At 38.0% G+C, this 26,123-nt stretch overlaps 1 protein-coding gene across 4 annotated transcripts in view; it reads right to left on the minus strand.

Moving 5' to 3' along the window:
- The window catches only part of Mipol1 (mirror-image polydactyly 1), a 281,225-nt gene that overhangs the window by 160,460 nt on the left and 94,642 nt on the right, over positions 1-26,123 (minus strand). For all 4 annotated transcript variants that reach the window (XM_076941854.1, XM_076941855.1, XM_076941856.1 and 1 more), the window contains 3 exons: positions 25,360-25,489; positions 14,174-14,207; positions 13,744-13,914 (listed from right to left, as the gene is read on the minus strand). In XM_076941854.1, the coding sequence (XP_076797969.1) occupies positions 13,744-13,914; positions 14,174-14,207; positions 25,360-25,489 (335 nt within the window). The remainder of the gene's footprint in view (positions 1-13,743; positions 13,915-14,173; positions 14,208-25,359; positions 25,490-26,123) is intronic.

Below are 26,123 nucleotides of genomic sequence, written 5' to 3' on the forward strand. Positions count from 1 at the left end.
TTACCACAACAGCAAATATCGAAAGTGTCTGAGACCAAACAATGGAGGTCAGCCATGACTCTCTGTTCCCTTCTGCCCATATCCAACCCATTTTCAAAGTTCTATGTATAGAGCTTTCCAAGCCTTTTCTGAATGAGTGCCCTTTTCTAGACCTGGCTTTGCTCCTCTAAGAAAGACGCTCTCTTTAAAGACACACTCATTAAAGATGCTATCTTTCATGAGACTAGTCCAACGGCTTCTTTCTTGTTTCTAGTTTAAACACTATTTCTACTGCTGATGAGAGCTACCTACAGGAAAATGCAGATCTGTCTCCTGCCTATGTCTTTACTCCATCACCTTCCAAAGAAATCCTACCTTAAAATGCTTCACATGAAATAAATCTAAAATTGAATATAAATTTAAAATATAAAATTATAAACTTAAATACACTAGCTTCTTCTTCACGTGGTACTGTTGATTACTTCCTTTCTGCAGGCATGTATTCTCTATGGATATTTGCATGGCTCAATCATCTCCTTTTTAAAACTTAATTCATCTATTTACCTTAACAGAGTCCTGCTTTGATCACCTCATTAACTCTACCGCCAACCACAGTCCTTCTCCATTATCTTTTTGTTTTAATTACATGACTACCTAATAATACTTTTATTTGCTCATTTCTTATATCTCATTACAAAATTATAAGTTCTACAAGAATCAGAACTCTTTACTATTGGATGGTGATGACCATGGGATTACTGCCAAGACCCAACCTAAGGCACATAATTGGCACTCGGTAGAACATGAACAGATGGATAATATTGCACCACTTTGATTTACAACACTTCAAAATTGATTGAATACTGTCCATTTATGCATCAGCCTAATAAAACTAATAAGTTCAATGCTTCATCAATTCACCAGATACATATTTAGGAGCTATAATGTCACAGGGCTATCACACACACACAAAAAAAACCACACAAAAATAGTTCCTATCTTCATAATAGAACATATGATAGCCATAAAATTAACCAATTATAGTGCAGTATGGCAACTGCTGTAACAGAGCACAAAGTAAAGAACAAGGAGCAAGGACAGTATCACTTCATAAAAGAAATGTTATGGAAGAAATATTTAAATTGGTCTTGAAACGAAGAGCAGAAGGAAGACTAACCAGAGAATTATGTTCAGTGACAGGGATAACCATGCATAAAGCCAAAACATGTTTACAGAACAGCAGATCAGTGTGCTTTCCACACTGACGGAATGTCTTCCTAGAGTTTTGTTTCTATTTCTGTGCTGGATTTGCTGGAGCTGAAGCACAGTGTATTGTATGAGCATGGGCTTGTGGAGAGACAGAAATCTGGCTAGTGAACTGCTTAGCTGAATTTCTTTAATTACCCCAGTAGTGACCCTATGGTCTCTGCCTTTTATATTTGTCAGCTTTGGACACAAGAGTTATGACTTGTATTATTTTTTTTAAGCCTAGGCCAAATAATAAAAAAGTGTTATTATATCCAATATAAATTAAGTTATATAAGTTATCTAAAAATATTTTGCCTTCATGAGACCAAAGATCTCCTCTTCCACCTATGCCTGACAAGGCCATCTTCCCCTACATATACAGCTGGAGCCATGGGTTCTTCATTATGTGCTCCCAGGCTGGTGGTTTAGACCCTGGGGAGCACTGGTTGGTTGGTATTGTTGCTCTCCTCGTGGGGCCACCAACCGTTTCAGCTCCTTCAGTCGTCTCTCTAACTTCTCCATTGGGAACCCTTGATCAGATTAATGGTTAGCTGTGAGTATCTGCCTCTGGGTATGTCAGACTCTGGGGGACCTCTAAGGAGACAGCCTTATCAGGCTGCTGTCAGCATGCAATTTCTGTCATCCATATCAGCGTCTATTTTTGGTGACTGCACATGGGATGAATACCCACATAGAATGGTCTCCATACAACCTCTCCTTCAGTTTCTGTCCCACACTTTGTCTCAATATTTGCTCCCTTGGGTATTTAGTTGCTCCTTCTAAGAAAGACCTAGGCATCCTCACTTGTTCTTTCTTCTTCATGAGCTTCATGTGGTCTGATAGTTGAATCTTTGTTGTTTCAAACTTTTGGGCTAATCTCCGCTTATCAGTGAGTAAATACCATGTGTGTTCTTTTGTGATTGGGTTACCTCACTCAGGATGATATTTTCTAGTTCCATCCATTTACCTAAGAATTTCTTGAATTCATTATTTTTAATAGCTGAGTAATATTCCGTTGTGTAAATGTACCACATTTTTTGTATCTATTCCTCTGTTGAAGGACATCTGGGTTGTTTCCAGCTTCTGGCTATTATAAATAAGGCTGCTATGAACATAGTGGAGCATATCTGCCTAGACAGAGTAATCAGCCCTTAATAATTCTGCAGCACTAAGGTCTGTCAGTTGATCCTAGGCCAGAAGGCTGAAGATCAAATACTCCAACGTTCTGTAGTATAGGGAGTGTCCAGGTGTTCAGCAGTCTCTATAAATTGGCTAAGTTTTAGAAGCTATGCTTTGTGCTTCCCATAATTTTAGTTAACTCAGTCATTCTTGATTTCCGACAGGGTTGAAAACTTATAGTCTCATAGCCAATCCTGGCTATTTACTTTGAGAGAAAAGATTTGAGTGGATGGTTTTCAGCTGACATTCATTCTAAAGCCAAGAAAAAAGCCAGGTTCAGAACTAAGTGTTTTAGTTAGGAGAGATGACAGAGGTTCTGCTTAGTCAACAAAATGATGGACTGGGTATTAGGACTATCTTGTACCTCACTGGTACAAATTGGCATAATTATGCTCTAATTGTATTTTGAGAGAAAAGTTTTATTTTAACAGGAAGGGTGATATGTAGGAGGAGCTAAGGTAGGAGGGGTACCGAGAGGAAGAGAAAGCGTAAGGAGAAGAGGAGAAGAAGGAGAGGAGAAACTGGGTGATGAGAGAGAGAAAGAGAAGGGGGGGGGAGGATATGGAGGCAGTTGTTCACGTGTCTCCACCAGTCAAAGATAGTTGATATATCTAGGCTGGGTATTGGGTTACACTTCTGATTGAGCATTACCAAACTTATAAAGCCTTTGATTAACATTTTAAAAAAGTGTATAAAAGCAAAAAGGTAAAGGGGGCATGTGATAGGGGCTTTCTGGGGTGGGGATGGGGAAAGGGGATGGCATCTGAAATATAAATAAAATATCCAATAAAAATACTTTGGAGACTAGACAGCCCAGAGACATAGGGGAAGACTAAATATTACTGGTCTTAGGAAAAAAAAAAAAACAGGTAGCAATAAAATGACCCCCTACTAATGCCATTCTACTTCTTAGTCCACCATCATCAGAGAGGCTTCCCCCTGCAGCAGATGGGGACAAATACAGAGAGCCAAAGCCAGATATTCTGCAGAGAGTGAGAGACCTTGGAATACTCTCTGTCCTAAATGGGAAGTCTCCATCAAATCCTTCCCTTCAAAACTCAGGGAACTCCACAGGCGTGGAGGAAAAGACTAAGAGTCAGAGGAGATGGAGGCACCAGGAGAACAAGGGCCTCTAAATCAATACGATCAAAGCTCATATAAACTTAGAGAGGCAGCATTCAGAGGTCTGCAGGGGTTGCACCGAGTCCTCTGCATGCATACATACATACATACATACATGCATGCACGCACACACACACACATATGAGAGAGAGAAAGGAGAAAGAGCGAGAGAGAGAGAGAGAGAGAGAGAGAGAGAGAGAGAGAGAGAGAGAGAGAGAGGCTATCGGTAGTTTAGTGTTTCTATGGGACTCCTGAGTGTGTGAACAAGTAGGTCTCTGATTCTTGTGTCTTCTCTTGGGCCCTTTTCTTTGTTGTTTGTCTTGTCTAATTCTGATATTATAGTTTTTGTTTTACCTTTTTATATTTGATTTTGTTACACTTTATTATTATCCCTTAAAAGCCTATTTGTTTTATAATGAGAGACAGAGGAAGTGGATCAGATAGATGCAAGGTGGGTAGAAAAGGGAGGGCAGACTATAATCAGGAACAGATATGAGAAACATCTATTCTCAATAAAGGGCAAAAAAGAAATGTTTCAAAAATAAAGTAATTTTTAAAACATACAAATTGAAAGAGTTCATTGTGAATTTAGAAATTTGAAATGACCTACTCCTAGAAAGTACTGTAAGTTCAGATTCTTTGAATAGTATTCAGAGGACAGACGTATCTGATACTCACTAAGCTTTAATGATAACCAAGATACCAAAGTACAAGAAGATACTAAAGTAAAGGAAATCCAGGGGAAATTAAAGATTGCTAAGATTTTTTGCCTAGAAAGAGAAAAGACTTGCAATGTCTGGATTGCCCCTTTGTGCTTCAATCCTAGGCTGTCAATCATAGCCTCTGTGTTCCTCTGAAACCATTTCTTAGACAATGCTGTTCAAACCTGACAGCATAGTCAAAGTCCTTATCTGTGGAAAAGAAGAAACTAATCCAAGAGTCATCCTCATTTTATCCATCATGTGTGCGGTGGGTATTAAACACTCAGGTATATAAAAAATTTACCCCTTGCTTTCCTCGTCCCCTTTGTATTGTAAGACTTTGTGACAATGCTGTGGCCTTACTGTTCTGATCATACTTTAGCCTGCCCTCTAACATACAATTTAAGTACCCTCTGGGTCATCTGGCTAACTCCCACATATCAACCCCCATTCCCACACATGATTAATTCATGTCTCAAGGTCTGGACTCTTAGCTAACAACTAAGGTTCCGGCTGGGATCCAATTAATGAAAACTTCAAAGAATATTCCATGAACTACAAATATTAAATAAAGCCCATTAAAGTCCATTTCCTAAACCAGTAACAAGACACATCTAACTGGTTAGTCTATGAGAAAAAGATTTCCTTTATTCACAGTTATAGAGTCTGGAGTGCAAAATTAGGAAGCAGCACCGTTTTAGCCTCTGCGGAGGATCTCTTGTGGAGTCTAAGCATGGCAGAAAGGTGAAAGACTAGCAGGCACTTGTGCAAGAAAAAAAGGAAGACAGTATTGAAGAAGCCAAAGATGGATGGATCTGACCTTCTATTAGCTGCTCTAGTGCCAGAAAGAGTTTGGCCATCCTTATTAGATGGCACTAATTTTTCTATGAGGCCTCATCTGTAATAAAACAGTACCCACTAAGTCCCTTACCAACATCACCACACTGAGTTTCATCATGAGATCTGGTAGAGAAATAACTACATTCAAATGACAGCAAAGCCCAAGCTTTCTTATGTCAAGCCTGCCTTTGTTAGTAAAAATCAACCTAAATCTAACCGAATGTTCCAGGTCTCTAAGGGAAAAAATGAGCTTCTGCTATTAATGTAAATGCTAAACTAGCTAACATTAATGGTAAAAATCTCCTCCTGGTCGTATAATTCTGCCGTTGTTTATTCAGTCTAACATGGACCCAGCTGTATCTCTTAACACAACTAGCAATAATAGTAACTAGCGATAATAATAACTAGAAATAATCAATAACATAGATATTTGAATACATTTGAAACAATTTATCTGTGAAATTTTGAAGCCTAAATGAGTACTAATGACTAGGCATGTAGAGAAGATGGATATGGGGCTAAACTAAAAATTATCATTGATAAACTCCTTAATTTAGTAGTTTAGTTTATCTTAAGTTTAGTTTATCTCCAGGGTTCTACAGAATTCTTAAATGTTTGATTCTCTGAAAATCCTTACATTTAACAAACTGAATGCTTTATTAATGTGGTACAATGGTTTGGTCATGGGCCAAATGTGTCTTCTAAAAGAACTTTGGTCTACAACGTGGCAATGTTGGGAAGGGCAGAACTTCTAAAAGATGGAGCCAATTGAAAGGTTTTAAAGTCACTTAGTGAACTGTCATCAGAAAAGATTAACATACATATCTTTGTGGGACTGTGGGACATTCATTACATTCTGTTAGAGGTGTCACTGAGTTTGACAATGTTCAGTATATTAAGAATGAGACTGATGTTTTCCTGGAATTATGTAGAAGCACTGTGGCTAGAAAATGCATAATTATTTAAATAGCTTTAAAAGTAAAGAGATATTAATTTGTTATTTTTATAAAACTCAAAATCTAACTCAATTATGGCAAAAATATAAATAATTTAGTGCTATTTTTAAACACACAGTGCAAAATCTCTCAAAGAAAAGAAAGATTAAGAAATCATCACAGAGTAGAAGAGACCAGGTAGAAACCATGAGTGCAGTCTGGTACCAAGGATTGGTCCTGGAGCAATAAAAAGAAGACATTAATTAAAAACTGGTAAAATCTGAATAATGTGGATTTGAATTAATGTATCCATGTAGTTTCTTCTTTTTATTAATAATATGTTCATTAATCCTTTGAGAACTTCATATAATGTATTATGATTATATTAACTTCCAACTTCTCACACATACCTTCTCCAAACTCTCAACCACCCTACCAACCAAATGATGAGATTTCTTTTTTCTCCACAGAGTCAGTCAGTGTTGCCTAACTATTTTAAGATTTTTATCTTACACCCCTCAGACAGCTAAGATTAATTTTTTAAAAATGACAGCACATACTGGTAAGGATATAGAGAAAAGGGAATACTCAACCATTACTGATCAGAATGAAAACTTGTACAGCCACTATGAAAATCAGTTCAGCTGTTCCTCAGAAGATGGGTATCAATCTACCATAAGATCTAGCTATACCACTCTTGGACATATACCCCAAAGTCACTTTATCCTATGACAGAGATACTTGGTTAACCATGTACATAGCAGCTCTATTTATAATAGCCAGAAACTGGAAAGGACCTAGATGACTCTCAACAGATGAATAATGAAAAGGTAGCACATTAATATAATGGAATAGTACTAATATGTAAAACAATAAAATTGACCCACAGCTGCCCTGAAGTGCTTGCTAACCCCAGCAGACCTTCCATTATCCCGCCACCCTTCCACCTACCTGCATCAGACCTGCTGATCCGGAACCATACAGGTTAAATTCCATTCCAGCACCCATCTTCTCTGCCCCTAAAACCTTTCAGGCACCTCCAGGTGTCCCGAGCAGCTGCTATCCCCACTGGACCCCTACACTTCTAGTACCTCTTCACCTACCCTCATCACACCTGCTGATTTAGAACCATACAGACCAAGGACATCCACCAGAGGCTTGCCACACCAGGATTACTGAGGTCAGGTCCCCTCCCAATACCTACTACAATAGGAACACCCAGGGATTAAAGCCATCCAGAGGGCTGAAGAGCTATGAAAGAACACAGTCAACAAAAGCCAGGCCCTAGTAATTTCCTTTCCACTACCTATGGTGGGTGGTGGGCTAGAAGGGAGGTTAAAGCACTTAAGTAAACTTATTAAAGATGGTTTTGAAAAATATAAGCCTATAGTCCTACCTTCAGGATAGTTCTGCAGTTCTGCCATAAACTTTTGGGAACAACCAACCAATATGTGATTCGACTTAAAGTCTACTCAATGAGATTGAACCTATAACCTGACATAAGCATGCACCTGAGACTAGATGGTACAGGGAGACCCAGGGAGAGAACAAATATTACTTTTTTCTAATGGAAAATAGTAATAAAACCACTCCTAATGGAGGCTATAATCACAAGAGAGCTTCATCCTGAAGTTGATGGGAATGAAAATAAAGACCCTCAGCTAGACAATACGCAGAGAGTGAGAGGCCTTGGAACACTCAGCCCTAAGTGGGATATCTCTATCAAATCCATCCCCTTGGGCCTCAGGGATCCCTTCGAAAGAGAAAGAGGAGAGAGTAAGAGGCTACAGGGAATGGAGGACACCATGGGGACAAGGTGACACACAGGGCTGACACACATGAACTCACAGAGAATGTGGCAGCATGCATAAATATGCACCAGATGGGGTGGACATAGCCCATCATCCCTACTCCAGAAGTTATCTCCAACTGACAACCACTTCTGAATAAAAATTTAGTTTTATCCAAGGGAGTCTCATTGGGGAAACAAATTACTCTCAAGGGGAGGCCATAAAAAAGAAACTGAACGGCATCTTTGGAGAGTCCTTGTCTAATAATGCCACGTCAGGGCTCTTTTTTTTTTTTCTTTTTAAATTTTATCTTTGAAATTTACTTTTATTTTTACCCTACAGGTCCTTTGCTTATATATTATGGTTTCCAATTTTGTGTTTTTATGGGATTCATGAGTGTGCATGAATGAATGGGTCTCTTCATCTATATCTGTTTCTAGAGGCTTGGGCTCTATTTCCTGTTTCTGTTCGTTTTGTCCTATTTCAATACAATATGATACATATGATAATATATATATAATGATACATATGATGATGATAATCTCTTAGATATCATATTTTTTAATAACAAACCCTACTTGTTTTCTCATGAGAAAGAGATGGTAGATCCAGATGGAAGAAAAGGTAGGAAGGAACTGGGATAAATAGGTAATTCCTTATATATTCTTATAAAAATCAGCTTTATAACAGAAAAGAGAAATAATTTCCATGATATTAATCTGTATTTTCACTGGATAGTAGATATCAATCAGTGAAAATGTTGCATTTTTGTAGAGTTTTTTTTTTTTTAACAAAGGAATGGTTAACAGTCAATATTTAATCACGCAGCATGCATTTATTTTTCATGAACTTAAGAAAATAATTGATAAAATTTCTAATATCTGAGCTTATACTATATTTTCCAAGTAATTAAAAATATACTTAGGTATCTCCTCAACAGTAGAATGATTTAAAATTAAATACACTTGGTAGTGAACAAAAAATTCAAAAGCAGATTTACAAGACTGCAGTATACTGCAAGTTCAGGGAAAGCTAAGCAGTAAGAACTTGTCTACTGTCTTTTCTAACCTTAGAGGTTACAGGCCTTAGGTATGGAGAGTAGCTGAGGAACTGAACCAGGGGAGGTAGAGAACTTCTGCAGTGGTACAGTACTGACAAGACATCGTTGGAAGAATCCTGTTTTAAACCTTAGAATGAGTAGACAGACACTAGAATACATGATGCTTGAGAAATAGAGTCCTTATGAACACTTAGCTCTCAGTTCAAGAGACCTCACCAAAGTACAAGAGTGAAATTCAACTAGACCAAGACATACCTCTAGCTACAACAAAGATCATAGCATCTTGGACAAAGAAAAACTGACTTAATATAAACATTTTATGAGTTAGAAAATATTTAGTTAAGTGGTAACACGAACTAAAAGTGAAGTAGAAAGGTGGTCTTTAAATGGAGGCACACAGTAAAAGAAGATTTAAGGCAGAAGATGTAACCCTTCCTAATGCTGCAACCCTTTAATGCATTTCCTCATGTTGTAGAGACCCAACTATAAAATTATTTTCATTGGTACCCATAATTTTGCTGCTGTTATGAATCATTAAGTAAATACCTGTATTTTCTGATGGTGTTACATGACCCCTGTCAAGGGTCAATGATCCCCCAAAGGGATCACAATTCACAGATTGAAAACCACTGATGTAAAGGAAAAAGATAGAGGACATAGGTGAGGTGTCATGAGGCAGAGAGATGCTGAAATTGCTAGGGACATGCAAAGTTCTCCTTTTGAATGTAGTAGAGGCGCATCAAAGAACAAAGAATTAAAATGTCCCCCATATGGTAAAGTGGTATTAGGAAGTGAGAGTATTTACTGCAAACCAATAAGAGCCTATTTGCTCACAATGCTCATGAAATTCAGTTCAGTTTGCAAGTTTGTATGAAGTCTCCTTGCCATGCAAAGCTGTGAAATGGAGATTAAGGATGTACTCATTGTACCTGGCGAGTAAGATGGAAAAAAAAAAAAAGAAAGAAAGAAAGAAGGAAACGTGCTAAAACAGAGCTATTTCTCCAGAAACAGGGCTGCAAAGCACAAGGCGCTGAGAAGTAAGTGGTATGTGAATGAGTGCTCAGCCCTAAGCTCGTCATTCCTGGCATCTCCGTGAGGCTCAGGAAACACTGTAGATCAGGGGAGCACAAAGAACATAAGTGTCTCCCATCCAACCACTAACCAGACCCAATCCAGCTTAGCTTCCACAATCAGACGAGATTGGGCCTGTTCAGGATGGTGTGGCCAGACTGCGAATAGATCCATATTTATCAACCTGCATAAAGCTCAAGTCCAACTGGATCAAACAAAAACTTCAATGTAAAACCAGAAACACTCAATCTAATAGAAGACAAAGTAGGGAATAGCATTCAACGCGCTGGTACAGGAAACAACTTCCTGAACGGAACATCAACAGCTCAAACACTAGTCAACAATTAATAAACTGAACCTCATAAAATTGAAACGTTTTTGTAAGGCAAAGGATACAGTCAATCGGACAAAACAGTACACTACAGAATGGGAGAAGATCTTCACCAACTGTACATCTGACAGAGGGCTAAGATACAAAATGTATAAAGAATGTAGACACCAAAGACCAACTGACCCAATTTAAAAATGTGATGTAGCATTAAACAGAGAATTTTCAACAGAGGATTCTCTAAAGGCTAAGAAACACTTAAAAATATGCCAACATGCTTAGTCATCATGGAAATATAAATCTTAACGACTCTGAGATCCTACTTATTCCCACAGAATGACTAAGATTAAAACCTCACGGAGAGGACATGCTGGAGAGGAACATCCCTACATTGCTGGTAGGAGTGAAGCCTTATACAGCCACTGTGGAAATCAATTTGTTTCTCAGAAAACTGGTAATAGTTCTACATCAAGTCCTCCTAGCTATGCCACTCTTGGGTACATACCCAAAAGATGCCCCATCATACCTCAAGCACACTTGCTCCACTATGTTCACTGCAGCCTTATTTGTAATAGCAGAAGCTGGAAACAGCCAAGATGTCCCTCGACCGAAGAATGGATAAAGAAAATATGGTTCATTTATATAATGGACTACTACTTGGCTTTAAAAACAAGAATATCATAAACTTTGCAGGCAATGGATAGAATTAGACATCATCCTGAATGAGGTTAACTCAGACTCAAAAGAACATGCATGGTGTGTACTCACTTATAAGTGAAAATTAGCTATAAAGTATAGGATAACCATACAACAATCCACAGACTCAAAGAAGCACAATAACAAGAGGGCCCAAATAACATGGAGGCCTGAAGGTAGGATGCTTGAATTTCACTCAGTAGGGGAAATAAAACAGTCATCAGAGTTGGATGGATGGAGGGACTGGACGGGAGAGGGGATGGAGAGGGGAATGTGGAAGTGATCAAGTGTAGGGAGAGCCAGGGAAAGAGGACATGGAGAGTGAATGGAAACTGGCAGTGGGTGGGCTAAACAGGGTGGAGTGGAGAGGTAAAGCATCTCTAGGACATGCCAGAGACACGGAATGGGGACTCAAGGGAGTCTGAGGGTGACTTCTGCTGAGATCCTTAGATGCTAGAAAGATGGAGCCTGAAGTGGCCCCCTCCTGTAGCCAGGCAGGACCACCCACAAAACCTTCACCCCAAAGTTTGTCCTGCCTACAAGAAGTGCAGGGACAAAGATGGAGCAGAAACCAAGGGAACAACCAACCAATGACAGGCCCAACTTGAGACCCATCCTGGGCAAGAACCAATTCCTGACATTACCAATGTTACTCTGTTATGCTTGCACACAGGAGCCTAGCATAACTGTCCTCTAGGAGGCTCCACCCAGCAGCTGACCAAAACAAAGACCCACAGCCAAACATTACATGGAAATTTGGGATTCTTGAGAAAGAGCTAGGTGAAGGACTGAAGGACCCAGAGGGAATAGGGACTCCACAGAAGACAAACATGGTCAACTAACCTGGACTGCTGGGGGGAAGGGGGACTACCAGAGACTGAACCAACCAAAAAGCATAAATGTCCTGGACCTATCCCAAAGCCCCTGCACATACGACAGATGTGCAGCTTAATGTTCATGCCAGTTCCCCAACAACTGGAATGAGGGCTGTTCCTGACCCTTGCCTGCCTGTGAATTCTGTTCCCCTAACTTGTCTGACCTCAGTGGAAGATGTGCCTGCTCTGCAGTGACTTGATGTGCCAGAGTGGGTTGGTACCCAAGGGGGCATCCTCCTTGTTGGAGAAGGGAAGGCTATGGGAAGGGGTTTTCTGAGGAAGGGACTAGGAAGAGAAGGGGGTCCAGTGATCAGGATGTAAAATGAGTAAATAAATAAATGGGGGGAAAAAAGAACATAAGAGTCAGAAGCCAAGAATAGCTGTGAAATACTTCTTAGTAAGACAGTTATTCCAAGCAGAAGCTCACAGCAGCTGTGGATGACTGCACTGGTCACACACTGGGGAAGGGATTCAGGTAGCCCTACCCCTCATTGTTGAAACACTGACTATTGACAGATTAAGAGAAAGAATATTGTGACTCCAACACCACACTCCAGTGCATAGTTCCAATCCTCCAATCCACTTGTAACAGATAACCCTGGAGTCATGAATCTGGGAAAGTAATGGTAGTGGGCAGCATAGTCGGGGATTAAAGAAAGACAAGAACAGATAAGGGAGACAGTAACCAGAATACATTCATTATACAGAAGTAGGAAAGTGTTAAATGCCAATTGTCAAGTGTTAAATGCAAATTAGTTGGCAAAAGAGGAGAGAGGTGAGTTATACAAAAGTTGGTGATAATTATGCTGAGCCAAGGAAGCCAAGAAAGCTGAGGTGACAAATGGACACAAACAATGAGATTTAAAAAACAGACTCAGCAAGATCCACTGAAACAGGTACTGATGAAGGAGAAAACACCGTGGAACCAAAGTTCCCGAGGAAAAGACCTAGAAAGCTGGAGGCCATCAATGGATATGCTTGAAATGAAGAACGGTACTAAGAGCAGGATATGGCCACCGGCCACTGGGCAAACTGAGTGAAGAGTCATGGCACATGTTAGTAGAGGAACTAAGAGGCTGGTGTATTGGCAGGAGTAGACGGAAGAGAAAAGTGGTGAGACAGATCCTAAGATAGTCACAAGGCAAGAGATGCGACAGCACATATGTAGTGAGTACAGTCATAATGGATACTAAGCATACTACTATCTTGTGCAGGATTTCAAAGTCGTGTTTGGGAAGGCCAGAAGGACCAAGACTAAACTACATTAAGGAGGAATCAGGGTGCAGGCCCTGTGGAACAACTCCGAGGGGAACTTGAAACTCCTTAAGAGGGCTGCGACGGACTGAGAATGCTCAGAGAGGAAAGGAGAGTTGAGTTAGAACAGGAAACTCGAAGTATGTTCATAAAACAATATGCTAATTTTGAATTAAAATGTAACAACTCATGCAAATGGGACTAACAACTAAAAAACAAACAAGCAGCAGCAACAACAACAAACCCAAACAGTCCTATCACACACAAAAGAGCAATGCAAGCATGAAATGTAGTATAAAGTGACTAAAGAAGACACGTGTATTTTATGGCAATTTAACATTTTATAAGACATTTTTGTCTTAACCAGAAAATATTCACTAACTTATACTTTTAAAGAGGATGCATATTCATAAAAGTGGTACAAAATGACAATATTTTAATATACTGAAATATTACGGTATTGATTATATACTGTAAACTGTGTAAGTTAGCAATGAGATAGGAACAAAGTATAGTTGTGTATGTGTGTGTGCAAGGAAATGCATGTCTTTTATGATTAAACTTTCTAAAAGGGACGTAAGGAATATCTGAGCAAATTCACGTTTCAGGGTTTTAAAACAGAGAAGGAAGTAGCCCCTGTGCGCTTTTCTGGTAGAAGCAGTTACCTGAGACAAAGCCGCATCCCGCTCTTCCAGGACGGCATTCATTTCTTCTGCAGTTATTCTCTTTCTACACTCCTTGGTCTTGAGGATTCTATCCACAATCACAGCTCCGTTCTTCTGAATAGCTATCCCAGTGTCTGCATTGTTTATTCTGTTCAGTAATTCCTGTAATGTCTACCAACACCATTATATGTTAGTCAGACATGAGGTTTTAATATATTTTATTTAATATAGGGTTTTAATTAATAGGCACATGTGAATTGTAAATTGACTGAGTGAAGTTATTGAATTTTCATATTGCAGCAAAGATGTACATTATTAGTGTGTCAATTCTTCTTTTTCCCACATCTTAGTTCTTGAAACCCACTCAATTGAACTTAAGCCTCTAAGATATAAGACTGACATCAAGAAATCTCCTCAGAGAATGGCTTACCATGTCATTTTCTTCAGGGTTAATATTTTCTAGCCTAGAAAAAAGGGACACAGAAAGCCTGATCAGTAGCATTTCTTTAGTGCGGCAAAATGAGTTCGCTTTTTAAATCTTTAGAACCTCGAGTAATTTCATTCGACTAGTCTTTAGAGTCAACCATGACACTGAACATATTAAAGTGGCACCTGCTCGACTCCGTCTTTCAATAATGCTCTCTATCTTCTGCTCTGACTTCAGACTGTTAAGTTATTAATGTTTACTGCTATATATGACTACAAGGATCAATTGTTCATATGTGTTTAGATGAAGAAAGTTCCCCAGTGATAGAAGCACTCTTTCTCATCATATTTATTCCTGTTCTTTGAATTCTTACCAGAAACTATTTCCTTTCTTTCCTTGGACACTGTCACATGTAAAAACAAAGCAAGCATTTTTCTTAAAAAGTTTATGCTCCCTCAAACAATGACAAATAATTACACTAAATTAAATCTAAAAACGTATTGCTACACCTGTGATACAAACACACCAAACATACAGGCTGACCAAAATTGGACCATATTTTTTTCTATTTTCATATTTTATGGAATCATTCAATTGAAAGAGAAAGACAACACATCTTCATAAATACATTTTCTAATAACTGTTTACTGAAATGCTTGTTAATATGGATGGATTAAATAAATATACTAACAGTAAAGACATTCTGAATGATATATTAGAAACAGAATTTATGCAATGATTAATTCAAGTAAATTAAAAGACAAACTGTGACGGGCATTAGTAAATGACAGAGACTTAAAAGTAATCAATGTTAATTTTAATATGTACTAGAAAGTTTACAGTTCAATTTCCTGTCTTTTGAGGCCCTCCTATGTTCACTCTTCTGGGATTTAATATTTATCACAAAAAGGATGATAGTAAACATAATAAAGACAACTGCTAATTATACTACAAAATTGTTCCAAATGTCACAAGTGAATAAAAAAAAATCACTACAATCAGAAAAAGTAGTTGTTTTTAAACAGCGATTTAACAGAAAAACATGTAGCAGGAAAAGCTAAGTCTGTACACACTGGCATACTACGAGTCAACAGTAAGAGCTAGTGACCCTAATTCTATACAAAGAGCGGCTCTCAGCGTCGACTAGCTGCTTCAATTCACATCTCCAGAAGAACAACATTCTTGTCTTTTATACTTTCTCCAAAATAAATTACATTTCAAACATACTGCTTAATAAGAGCTTGTTTGACAAAAACAATAAATGAAAGTTATCTAATGTTTTGTAGTCATTTAAAAAGCATAGCAGAAATCTATAATACAATTTTGGTCTTTATGGTCACAGAGAAAATACTTGAACACTGGGAGCATTTACCCTCACTTCCTGGTTAGCTCAGAAGACTTTTAATGGCCTCATGTGCTGCACATTAGCACAGAGTTATGCTTCTGCAGGGAGAATAAGATCACTGTAGTTTCAAAAAAAATCAGTGGGAATGTTTTAAAATTTCATAGTTACTAAACATAAAAATCAAAGTGTCACTGGATTGATGGTAAAATTTACATTGGCAGACTTCTAGTAATATTTAAAATATTTTGATTACTATGGTATAAGCTTGAATCTTAGTGTCAAAGGATTATATAAAACCAGATGAAAATATAATGTAGTAATGTTATGCAATTTGTATATCTGAGATAATTAATGGAACATGAAGTAGGTGAGATTTCTACATAATATTTACAGTAGTTTTGGGAGTATTATAATACAATAAATTGTTACTTTAAGGAGAGGAAAATAAGGATTTCAAATGTTTTAAATCAATAAGTCATCATTTTTTTAAACATTTGAGATAATTGAATTTACTCTAGTATTAAAGTCTATAGCTAGTAATGAACAATTTTTAAGTTAAAACCAATTTCTTATCAAAGGCTAAATAATTATCTGATATGTAGAGTTTCAGACTTTAAAGAATTTGTAGGATCAGTCCTAAAATAATATGTAATGATGTTTAATGTCCTAGTCAATAAACATGAACTGTTGTGGTGAGGCTTGTGTGCTCCATCTGACATGCTGAGTACATGTGAGCAGAGCCAAAAACTTTGCTTTCGTTCTCAATTATGTTTTATGGTTGTTGTTGTTGTTGTATTTATAATTAATCTGAGAAGCGCTTGAAATTTAAACATTGGTATATTTTCATGGAAATAGAATATAAATTTAAGTTAGAAAGAGAAGAGGCTGCTGTTCCTATTTTACTTATGAAATCTTGGGGATGTGTTTCTTATAGACATCAAATGTTAACGACATAATATTATCTCAATTAAAATTAAGTAGAACAGGAATTAGTAAATTTTTTTTCTATTAGGAGGAAGAGACCAAGTATTTTTGGATTAGTTTACATATTTCCGAAATCTAGCCTTTGTAGTGCTGAAACGTGCACATACAACAGGCAAGTGAATGAGTTGCCTGGATTGTAATGGCACTTTATGTACAGACACAGGATTACAAGTTAGATGTATAATGCCATCATTGTCTCTTTCTGACACAGGATATTAAGAAATGAGACCAGATTTTCAATGTTAATACATTATAAGATGCAAGTCAATAAATTTGACATAATATTCTGAACTGGATCATTCATCATTCTGCTAAAGATGAATTAAGAAATCAACAAAATTATTTTCAGAAAAATTATACTGAGGCCTTCAACAAATAAACCATGTACTGTACCACTTACTGTCACACCAAAATTAAACATTACATCTTTTCAAAAGAAATAACATAAAACATATAAAATATATAAGGTCTTCAGTTTTATATAAAAATGATATTTGGTTAATAAAGTTTAATGGAAGCATGCGTGACACAAAAATTTCTGGTTTAATTACAGATTTACAGCAATAAATGATATTATATAAAATATACTTGACAAACAATAGATTATATCTCATTAATATAGGGCTTAGAAATATACAAAAAATTTAATCATTTATAAACTCATAATAATGTCTACAACAGTCTAACTTAACATAGTTCTGATAATTAGTTAAGAATTTTGCTGAAGTAACTGTTCATAGGCTCAAGTTTCAATTGATTTCCTATACCATGTAAATTCTGACTGACAACTTTGCAATCTAAGTGAAAAACCCATGCATGAAATGTCACGTTTCTTAAGTTATCCCTTGATCCATCAATATTACTTTCTTCTTTTCTGAAACTTAGGCCAATAGTAAGAAACAGAACAATGACCTCAAAAGATAAAGAGTTTGTGATCCAAAAAAATATAAATGAAAACATTTGAGCCTAGTAAAATTCCCTACAGATATAAACAAATTGATTTTAAAATATATTTCTGGCAGTATAAGTACTAGAATGATTACATGATTCTGCAATAAAAAAAAGTTGGGGGAATAATATGATTTAAAGCATAAAAGATTCAGAAATTAAGACTACATAACACTGGCAAAGAGAGAGATACACATATAAATGGGACCATATAATCTAGTCTACAACAAAACCCACATGCATATGACAAAATTATGTTTAACAAAAGTACAAAAAAAAACCCTGGTGCAATAATAGGCTTTAATATGAAATGATTATGTTATACATCCAACCTGTCATCTGTATCTGTTCTTAAAGTGACATTACAATGAAGTCAACCCTTCACTTGCCTGTTGTATATGAATGTTTCAGCACTACAAAGGCAAGATTTAGGACCTAAGACTGAGGATATGAGTTAGTCCAAAAATATTTAGTCTGCCTCCTTACAGAAAGAGAAATTACTAATTCATCTTCTACTTAATTGAGATAATATGTCATAATTATAAATGTTAATTATAGTAGTAGAATAAATGAACGCCAACATATAGAAAAAATCAAAAGAGAATAAAAACATGTACCTTATATCTTTTGAAAAACCTAAAAATAGACCACATGTTGTCATGCTTTGAAAGTGAACTGTTTCCCATTGGGCTCATGTTTTGTTTGTTTCCATGAATGTTTGTGGTGGCTGTGGAACCCATAGGGGGAAGGTTAACCTAAGTAAAGCACAGGAAACAGAACTTCAAAGGCTATACTCGAGCCCCCACTCCTGGTACTTTCTGAGGCCCATAAGCAGCAAAGTGAGCATCACTGTCAAATGCTCCCACTTCCATGAACTGAGACACTCCAGAACTCTATCATAAAGTAAGGCACACTGAACCGTGAGCCAATATAAACTCTTGATTTCTTAAGTATTCTTAGGCTTTAGGAGACAGAAAGAGGGTCTCAAAGCCCACCCCCACAATGACATACTTCCTCCAACAAGGTCACACTTCCTAATAGTACCACTCTCTGGACCAAGCATATTTAAACCACCACAGACCCCGTAACATGCATTCTGGATGTCTGTAAAACCATCAAGTGGAAGACACCAAGTTCTGTTGCCAGCTTAGTTAGACCTCTGATGGGGTGGCTGAACTCCGCACGAATATAACCTAACCCCAAGCATGGTTGTGCATGCCTTTAATTCCGTAATTTCAGAGCCAAAGACCCAAGAAAAAGAATTGTGTTGTAGCCAGTAAAGCTGAAAATAGCTGGACATCAGACATGGAGATGCAGAGTTTGGAGTTTTCCCAGCTGGTTTTGGTCTTGCTTTTGTCTAGGATTTCCCCACCATGTTTTGGAATGGTAATGTATATCCTGTGATGTTGAAGGTGTGTGATATGCTTTTTGATTATGGTTTTATAAGGGATCACAATAAAGAGACTGCATGAATCTCAGAAGAGACTTGAACTTTGAACTTTTAACACTGTTGAAATTGTTATAGACTATAGGGACTATAGCCTCATTGGAGGAAGTGTGTCACTGTGGGAGGTGGGTTTTGAGACCATCTTCCTAGTTGTCTGAGGACAGTCTGCTCCTCACCTCCTTTGGATGAAATTATAGAACGTTCACCTCCTCCAGGCTATGTCTGCCTGGACACTGCCATGTTTCCTGCCTTGATGATAATGGACTGAACCTCTGAACCTGTAAGGCAGCCCCAACTAAATATTGCCCTTATAAGAGTTGCTTTGATTGTGGTGTCGCTTTCATAGCAGTAAAATCAAAACTAAAACAGGGTCCTTGAGTATTTTATAGCTATGTCCTCAGAACTGAAATACTCCCTTCTGGACGTAGGCACATAAGACTTGGGAAGTCAATGAGATGTACTGGACTCACAGATCCACTCGTTAAGGCTTTAGAAGTAATAATGACTGTAAGGGAGAGGAGAATGTCAGACAAGCTGAACTCCAAATAGGCTGTACAGACAGTTCCAGGGTGTAGCTTCCAAAAGTCACCAACCATGCTGGGGCAGCTTATTAGTTATATAGCTATCTTTGAGTCATCCATGTTCTTTTATGCTGTGGCATAACTAACACCAAGAAACTGACTGGTTCACTATTGGTGGTCTACATGGGTGGAATTGTTTCTTTGGTTTGTGTTCAGGGCCCTATCTGGGGTGATTGGACATTTGTTTACATCTCCTAGGAAAAGCCATGCAACACAGAGGCTTGGATGGAGATTTCTGAGAAAGCTTGAGAAGCTAAGACGCGTGTAGCTCCATTGCATCTTTGCAATAAGCTTTTTCCCCATTTTTTATTAGATATTTTATTTACACTTCAGATGCCATCCCCTTTCCCCATTCCCCCCCTTAGAAAACCCCTATCCCATGCCCCCTTTTCCTTTTTGCATTTATACATTTTTTTTAAAAATGTTAATCATAGGCTTTATAAGTTTAGAATTGTTCAATCAGAGGTGTAACCCACTACCCAACCTAGATATATCAACTATCTTTGACTGGTGGAGATACATGTACATCTGCCTCCCTGTCTCCCCCCTCTTTCTCTCTTTCATCACCTAGCTTCTCCTCTCCTTCTTCTCCTCCTCTTCTTATTCCTTCTCTTCCTCTCAGTACTCCTCCCACCTTAGCTCCTCCTACATATCACCCTTCCTGTTAAAATGAAACTTTTCTCTCAAAATACAATTAGAGCATAATTATGCCAATTTGTACCAGTGAGGTACAAGATAGTCCTAATACCCAGTCCATCATTTTGTTGACTAACCAGCACCTCTGTCATCTCTCCTAACTAAAACATTTAGTTCTGAACCTGGCTTTAGGATGAATGTCAGCTGATGACCATCCACTCAAATCTTTTCTCTTAAGGTAAATAGCCAGGATTGGCTATGAGGCTATAAGTTTTCAACCCCGTCAGAGATCCAGAATGACTGAGTTAACTATAATTGTGGGAAGCACAAAGCATAGCTTCTAAAACCTAGCCAATTTATAGAGACCTCTGAACACCTGGCCACTCCCTCTACTTCAAAACGTTGGAGCATCTGTTCTTCCGCCTTCTGGCCCAGGATCATCTGACAGATCTTAGTGCTGCAGAATTATTAAGGGCTGATTACTCTGCCTAGGCAGATATAATCAGTCGACTATTCTGCAAGTGTGTCCTTTTCTGGACAGTAATTTGTCTGTAAATGGGAAGAGGCAATTCTTGTCTAGTGGCTGTCTCACCACAACTGGAGTAACTCCAAAGATGCTCAATTTCTTCTCAGAATTCAATATAGGAAGCTGTCAGGAGCAGACAGGTCTCTAATCAAAATGAACATTAATACAGAAATGTTTGTCATGTCAATTCTGTGGATTTTTTGATGTTCTGAAAACCAACTATCCATGTAAGGTAATCTGGACTATTGTCTGTTAACTCCACTCAGCTATCTCTAAATAAAACATAGGAAACACCCTAACAATAAACTCCAAGCCATGAATTTGCTAACTTAACTTACAGGCTGTCCATCTCAAATCAATTAAAAAAGTTCAAGAAGGACTGGGAATATTATATCCAATAAAAGAGGGGGAAAAAAAAAAAGAAAAGTGGTTAGAACCAACATCCTTAATAAAATGTCAGCCCTCTTAAAAAAAAAACTATCTTGATGCTAAAATTTGTTTTGAGAATTGTATATTGCAGAATGATCAGCCTTGGTGTATCTACTCAACAAGCAAGCTGGGCAGACCTGCTCAAACCTCTGAGGTCCGGGAATTCCATCTGGAGGCAGTGAAGACACAGCACCAGAGGCTTGTCAATTTGCCCTTCCCTCGACTCCTCTTCTAATATCTCAACGCCCATAATCAGCTTGAAGAAGCTAATGAAGAGTCAGTGCCCCTATTCCCTGGGCTTGGGGACTAAGGTGGAAAATGTTGGACTGTCTTTCTAGGGAAAAGTAGTGGTTTTGTGGGAATAGAGAGGATTAGCTAGGATTTATTGCATAGCCATAACCTATTAATAGAAATCTGTAAATTATTATCAAGATGAAGATATAAATTCTTAAATGGCACCAATTTACTTTGATTACAAATTTTAAGGTTTTCATTGGTACGAGCTTCTTATTGATATAAAAGTGAGATGAATCTTGTTACTCTCATAGGCATCGTACCAGTATAACACATTTAGGAATGCAATAAGCTTTTAAGGAGCCCATATGAGAATAGATGTAGGTAAAGTCAGTTAAAACTGAGAACCCAGAATGTTGGCAATTCCAGGAACACTAGAGATCTGCAAAAGAAAGCTGTAGTCACTGAATGGAGACAGCCCAACACAGTGGCCATGTGTGCTGCAAGCTGCAGGATTACTGTGGTGGTTAATATTGAGCGTGGACCTAACAGGACTTAAAGTCACCTGGACAACTAGCCTCTGTAAATGCTATGAGGCATTTTCTAGATAGGCTGAACTGAGGTGGTCTGGCATAGCCTCAACATGCCCTGTTCATGAGCATGAGGTCTCTGGCTGAATGAAAAGGAAACAGCGTCAGCATTTATCTTTCTCTACAGACTGTCAATGCCATGTGACCAGCTGCCTCACAATCTCAGCATCACACTTCCCCCACCATAATAGACTGTATCCTATCGAATTATAACATCAAATAACACCTTCTGTCTTTAATTTGCTTTTGTCACAGCAATTAGTAAAGTAGCTAAAATAACCATAAACAGAGATCAACTGAAACCCAATCAGAATTCATATCTTGAAGCTATACACCCCAGGTGCCAAACACAGAGCTTCAGAATTTAATGGTTGCCCTGCTGGGTATAAGTCTTTCTTTCTACAGTCTACTCTTGCCATCCCCCTGATCCTCCCTTTGAAATGAGAATATTTATCCTCTGTGAACTGTGATCCTGTAACAAGTAACAACTTATATTACACAGGCTCTATTTTATATATCTGAGGCATCAGTAACTGAGTCCCAGAGACCCTACGTAATTTGATCATACTGTAGGTAAACAGCAAGGAAGGAACAAACCTAAGCTTTGAGGACACATCACTGGCTCCAGAATGGTTGCTCTTAGCTTCTACACTACACTTTCTCTCAAATAAACCTGCATGTAGCAAATAACAAGACTTTTATAAAATTAAATTTATAGAGAAGCCAATATAGCACCAAGCACCTATTCTTGTAGATAACTCTGTTTATATTTAAACAGATAAACAAGGAGACAGTATTTGGAACAAGGTTGATTTATGGGTTAAGATGGTGATAGGGTTTATGAAAAACTGAGAAGCATTACTAGAAAATAGAGAATACAAATGAAATCCTCAATGAGATGGCTCATCCCAATCAAAAATGAAAAAACCAATTGCAAGTGAGATGCAGAAAAATATGAGACTCTACATTGGTAGATCATAAATCAATGTATCAATTACAGAGGACATTAGTGAGGAATCTAAAGAAAATAGAACTATTATATCATCCAACCATCTACTTTTGAATATATATATATGCAATAAATATATCAAAGATAACTACATTCCTTTGCTTGTTGTGCAACTATTCACAATAGCCAAGATATACTGAGGGGACTGTCACCCAGTGCCAGGTTGACTCCAATACAGGTTGCAAATTAGGGGTCTGGGAGACCAGGAGCAAGTTTCTGTTTCCCAGAACTGGAAAAAGTCCAAAAGACGTCAATTCCAGAAAAAAACACTCCTCATGAGCAGCCAATCAGAAAGCTGCCCCACCAACTAGCCTGAGCCAACCTCACAGGCAGTCAATCAGGATCTGGAGAAGTTGGCTCACCACCCAGCTTGAGCCAAGTGTAGTCAATCAGCAAAAGTTCCCCAAATCCCCCAGAGTCTTAATTCATCACAAAGGCACCAATAGCCCTGGAGATAGAGTCAACCAATCAAAGGAAAGAAAGGCAAAAGTCACTCACTCCTACTCTAACAGGCTTTAAATTGACCCTGAAAAGTCCACACCTCTGTTCTTCCATTCGGATGTATGGTGGACTTTTGCATATAGGTTCTCTGCAGAATAAATGCTCTTAGCTGTTATATACTATTTGTGTCTGGAATATTATTTTCTGTAAATCACAGACTCTTACAACGTAACACTTGAGGTATTTACTGGCAGCTAAAAGGATGAAGAGTATCATCTAGGCTGTTATTCAGCTTTCGACACTGACTAAATACTTGAGGCAAGACAATCAATTTACAAGAGGCTATGGCACTGGGCAGTGGTGGCGCACGCCTTTAATCCCAGCACTTGGGAGGCAGAGGCAGGCGGATTTCTGAGTTCGAGGCCAGCGTGGTCTACAGAGTGAGTTCCAGGACAGCCAGAGCTATACAGAGAAACCCTGTCTCAAAAAACCAAAAAAAGAAAAAAAAACAAAAAAAAAAAACCAACCAAACAAACAAAAAAAACAAAAAAACAAGAGGCTATGGCTTATTTTAGCCATAATTTCAGAGGTTTCAGGTCAAAATCATATGGCTCTGTTGCTTTGGGGCTCCAGTAAAGTAGTCCATGACAACAAGAAGCATGTGGAGATACAAACTGCTGACTATATGGTAACAAGGGAACAAAGTCAGAGGGGGGAAAGGATTGGCTTCCAATATTTCCTTTGGTGGCATATACCCAAGTGACCTAACCTTCTAGTAATCCAGAGCTCTGAAAGGTTTCATCATCTCCCCATACTGCCACAGAATGGAAACCAATCCTTTAACATATGGGTCTTTGGGGGAAGACATTTAAGATACATAAAATATCACAGTCATTAAAAAAATGTAAAATCCCAAGGACCACTATAGTGGAAGGAGAAAACCAATTCCTAAAAGTTGTCCTCTGCCCATCACACAGATGTGGTCGCATGCACAAGCACATACCTCCTCCACGCCTTCTATTACTCCTCCTACCTCAACACAAATAAATTAAGTATTTTAAAATAAGAAATTGTTTTATACATCAAAATGTGAATGGTACATCTAGAATTTCTAAATGTGGTCTTATTTATCTAATAGAATCAACCAAGTTACCAAAAATACAGCCTCTCCGACTCAATTGTATTGTGTTGTGAACATTCAAAATACCGCTAACGGTGTCCAGACATGACAGAACTAACATACATATGAACTCACAAACTATGGGAACATGCACAGGGCCTGCACAGGATCAAGCCGAACAGGTTCCCAGTGCTGAAAAGGTGAAGCAGACACAAGCTCCCATCCCAAACCATGGTGTACAAGCAAACAAATAAAACACCTTGATACAACTGGGAGGAACTGAGAAGAGTTACATGGAAAGGTAGGGTGAAAACACTGACAGCAGTGTTCTAAAGGAGTAAATATGCTGACAATATGATTTCCCTTTTGTTTTTAAAAATTTGATTATTGTCTCTGTCAGGCAAACTACAAGCATGGCTAAATTTTAGAAAACTATCATATAGATAGGAATTGTCTTTATGTGATATCGAGAATCACATGTGCCTACCTAACCACATGAATCCATACTACACTTTTGGCTTAGTTAGGGTTTCCATTGCTGAGAAAAAACACCAGGACCAAGGCAACTCTTATAAGGGACAACATTTAATTGCAGTTGGCTTACAGTTTCAGAAGATCAGTCCATAATCATCATGGCAGTGTCCAGGCAGAAATTGTGCTAAAGAAAGAGCTGAAAGTTCTGCAATTTGATCCAACTGCAGCCAGGAGAGGCTATCTTCCAGGCAGCTAGGAGAAGGGCCTCAAAGCCCACCCCTACAGCGACACACTTCCCCCAACAAGGGCACACCTATTCCAACAAAGTCACACCTCATAAAAGTGCCACTCAGTGGGACAAGCATATTCAAACCAACACAGACTTTATAATGTTCCTGATATTACAATTTTAAATGTATACGCACATTTTTAGTGACATTTCCATATGGTTCATACGTGCAATGGCTTCATCTCTCTCCTTAAGGGCTAACTGCAGTCTGCACATCATAGCTTCATCACGTTCTCGCTGTGCAAAATACACTTCTTCAACCAAAGCTACAAAACAAAAGAACTCATAATCAATTAAGAAATAAATAAAGGAGAAATACATAAATAAAAGGAAAAGTAGTTCTATTATTTCAAGGAATATTTATCTAATTAAGCTACTGTCAATTAGTGACTTGTGGAAGCATTTTTTAATCACTACTGCAAAATGAAGATATTTGCCATGTGTAAAAAAAGGTTAAAAGGCCTAGCCCCACCCAAATGAGTTTGTTAAAAACAATGAGACTCTTAAATACTACAATTATATGTATATGTTTATAGCATGTGATGAACAAATTAACATCATTATTAAAGTCAAATATGTTGCTACTATAATCTAGAAAATCTCTGGTATACAATGTAAAGAAATTCATATACAAGTGCAAAAGAAAACATATAAAATATTGACTGTGGTATCTTCTATAACAATAAAAACTCAGAAAACACCTAAATGTCCATCAATACAAACAGGAAAGGAAACCCTCAAAAACAAATGCCTCCTGCCATTTGAAATGAATTAACTACAGGAACAGACAAAAAGACACATAAAGCAAGTTACAAACTAAAGCAACTCCACCATTCATACACATGCACAACAGAAGGGCAAGTCAGTCACTGAGATAGTGATTGAACACTGCACACAGCA

This window comes from Arvicanthis niloticus, chromosome 11 (assembly GCF_011762505.2).
Source record: "Arvicanthis niloticus isolate mArvNil1 chromosome 11, mArvNil1.pat.X, whole genome shotgun sequence".
In the NCBI taxonomy this organism is placed as follows: domain Eukaryota; kingdom Metazoa; phylum Chordata; class Mammalia; order Rodentia; family Muridae; genus Arvicanthis; species Arvicanthis niloticus.